General features: G+C 36.2%; 1 protein-coding gene across 1 annotated transcript; it reads right to left on the bottom strand.

The window, feature by feature from the left end:
- Positions 1 to 305: 305 nt before the first annotated feature.
- LOC131858283 (protein GLUTAMINE DUMPER 4-like) lies at positions 306 to 611 on the bottom strand. The gene has a single exon (XM_059211474.1). The coding sequence runs from the start codon at positions 609 to 611 to the stop codon at positions 306 to 308; it is 306 nt and encodes a 101-aa protein (XP_059067457.1).
- Between the last annotated feature and the right edge of the window lie 264 nt (positions 612 to 875).

Genomic DNA, 875 nt, shown 5'->3' with positions numbered 1-875 from the left:
TAAATGGTATCAACAAAATGAAACGTTCAATATAATTCAAAATGTCTATTAAAAATATTGCTTTTACAATCAATTGTTTATGCTTTTCAACATTTAAAAGATCCATCATGAAAAAAAATAGAGTAAAACGTTTCAAAATAATAATAAAATAGGGAAAGCATAGCTTTTATTAACTCTACTAAATACAATTATAGATGGCAAGCTTTAATTTGATTGATCTAGACATCAATCCTCTGGTATTAGAAAGAAAGAAACATGAGCAGATTGTAACTTGCCCCAAAATGTGCATCACCATGAAATATCTTCTAAATTGCAGGTGCTGCTATGGAGGCTGGCTCAGCAATAAAGGTTGGATTATCATCTCCAGCCATGATGACCACTACTCTCTTTTCCATCTCATCACAACCATTTCCATGGTTAATCTTTTTACCCATCTCAATCTTCTCCGTCCCACCATGATCATTCCTTGACGATCTTCTCAACATAGAGCACACCAAGAGAAGTAGAGAAAAGATTACAAGAGCCAACATGGCACCTATCCCACCAAGCAAATATGGAATGGGAGAATGGGGGCTGCTGCCTGTACTAGAAGCAGAGCTAATGTTTCTCATACTTGCAGTTAATTCTATTCCCCCTTCCCACACTTGCTTGATGGAAAGCACAATTAAGAAAAGATTCAGAGAATGGGCTTTATAATCAGTATGAGAATAGCAGTGAAAGAAACCAATTGAAATTTGTTGGTAAGAGAAGCTGTGGGGAATCCAACTTTAAGAAAAATGGACGCTAGCATCATGTGGAGCCATGCCACATGTACAGATAACATCTGTGTCAATGTTTTACTGTGTTGATAGTTACAGCTTAGAAAAACCCTAAAC

Source organism: Cryptomeria japonica, chromosome 9, assembly GCF_030272615.1.
Source record: "Cryptomeria japonica chromosome 9, Sugi_1.0, whole genome shotgun sequence".
NCBI lineage: Eukaryota > Viridiplantae > Streptophyta > Pinopsida > Cupressales > Cupressaceae > Cryptomeria > Cryptomeria japonica.
Note: the sequence above shows the minus strand (reverse complement) of the source record. Positions and strands in the feature narration are given on the sequence as shown.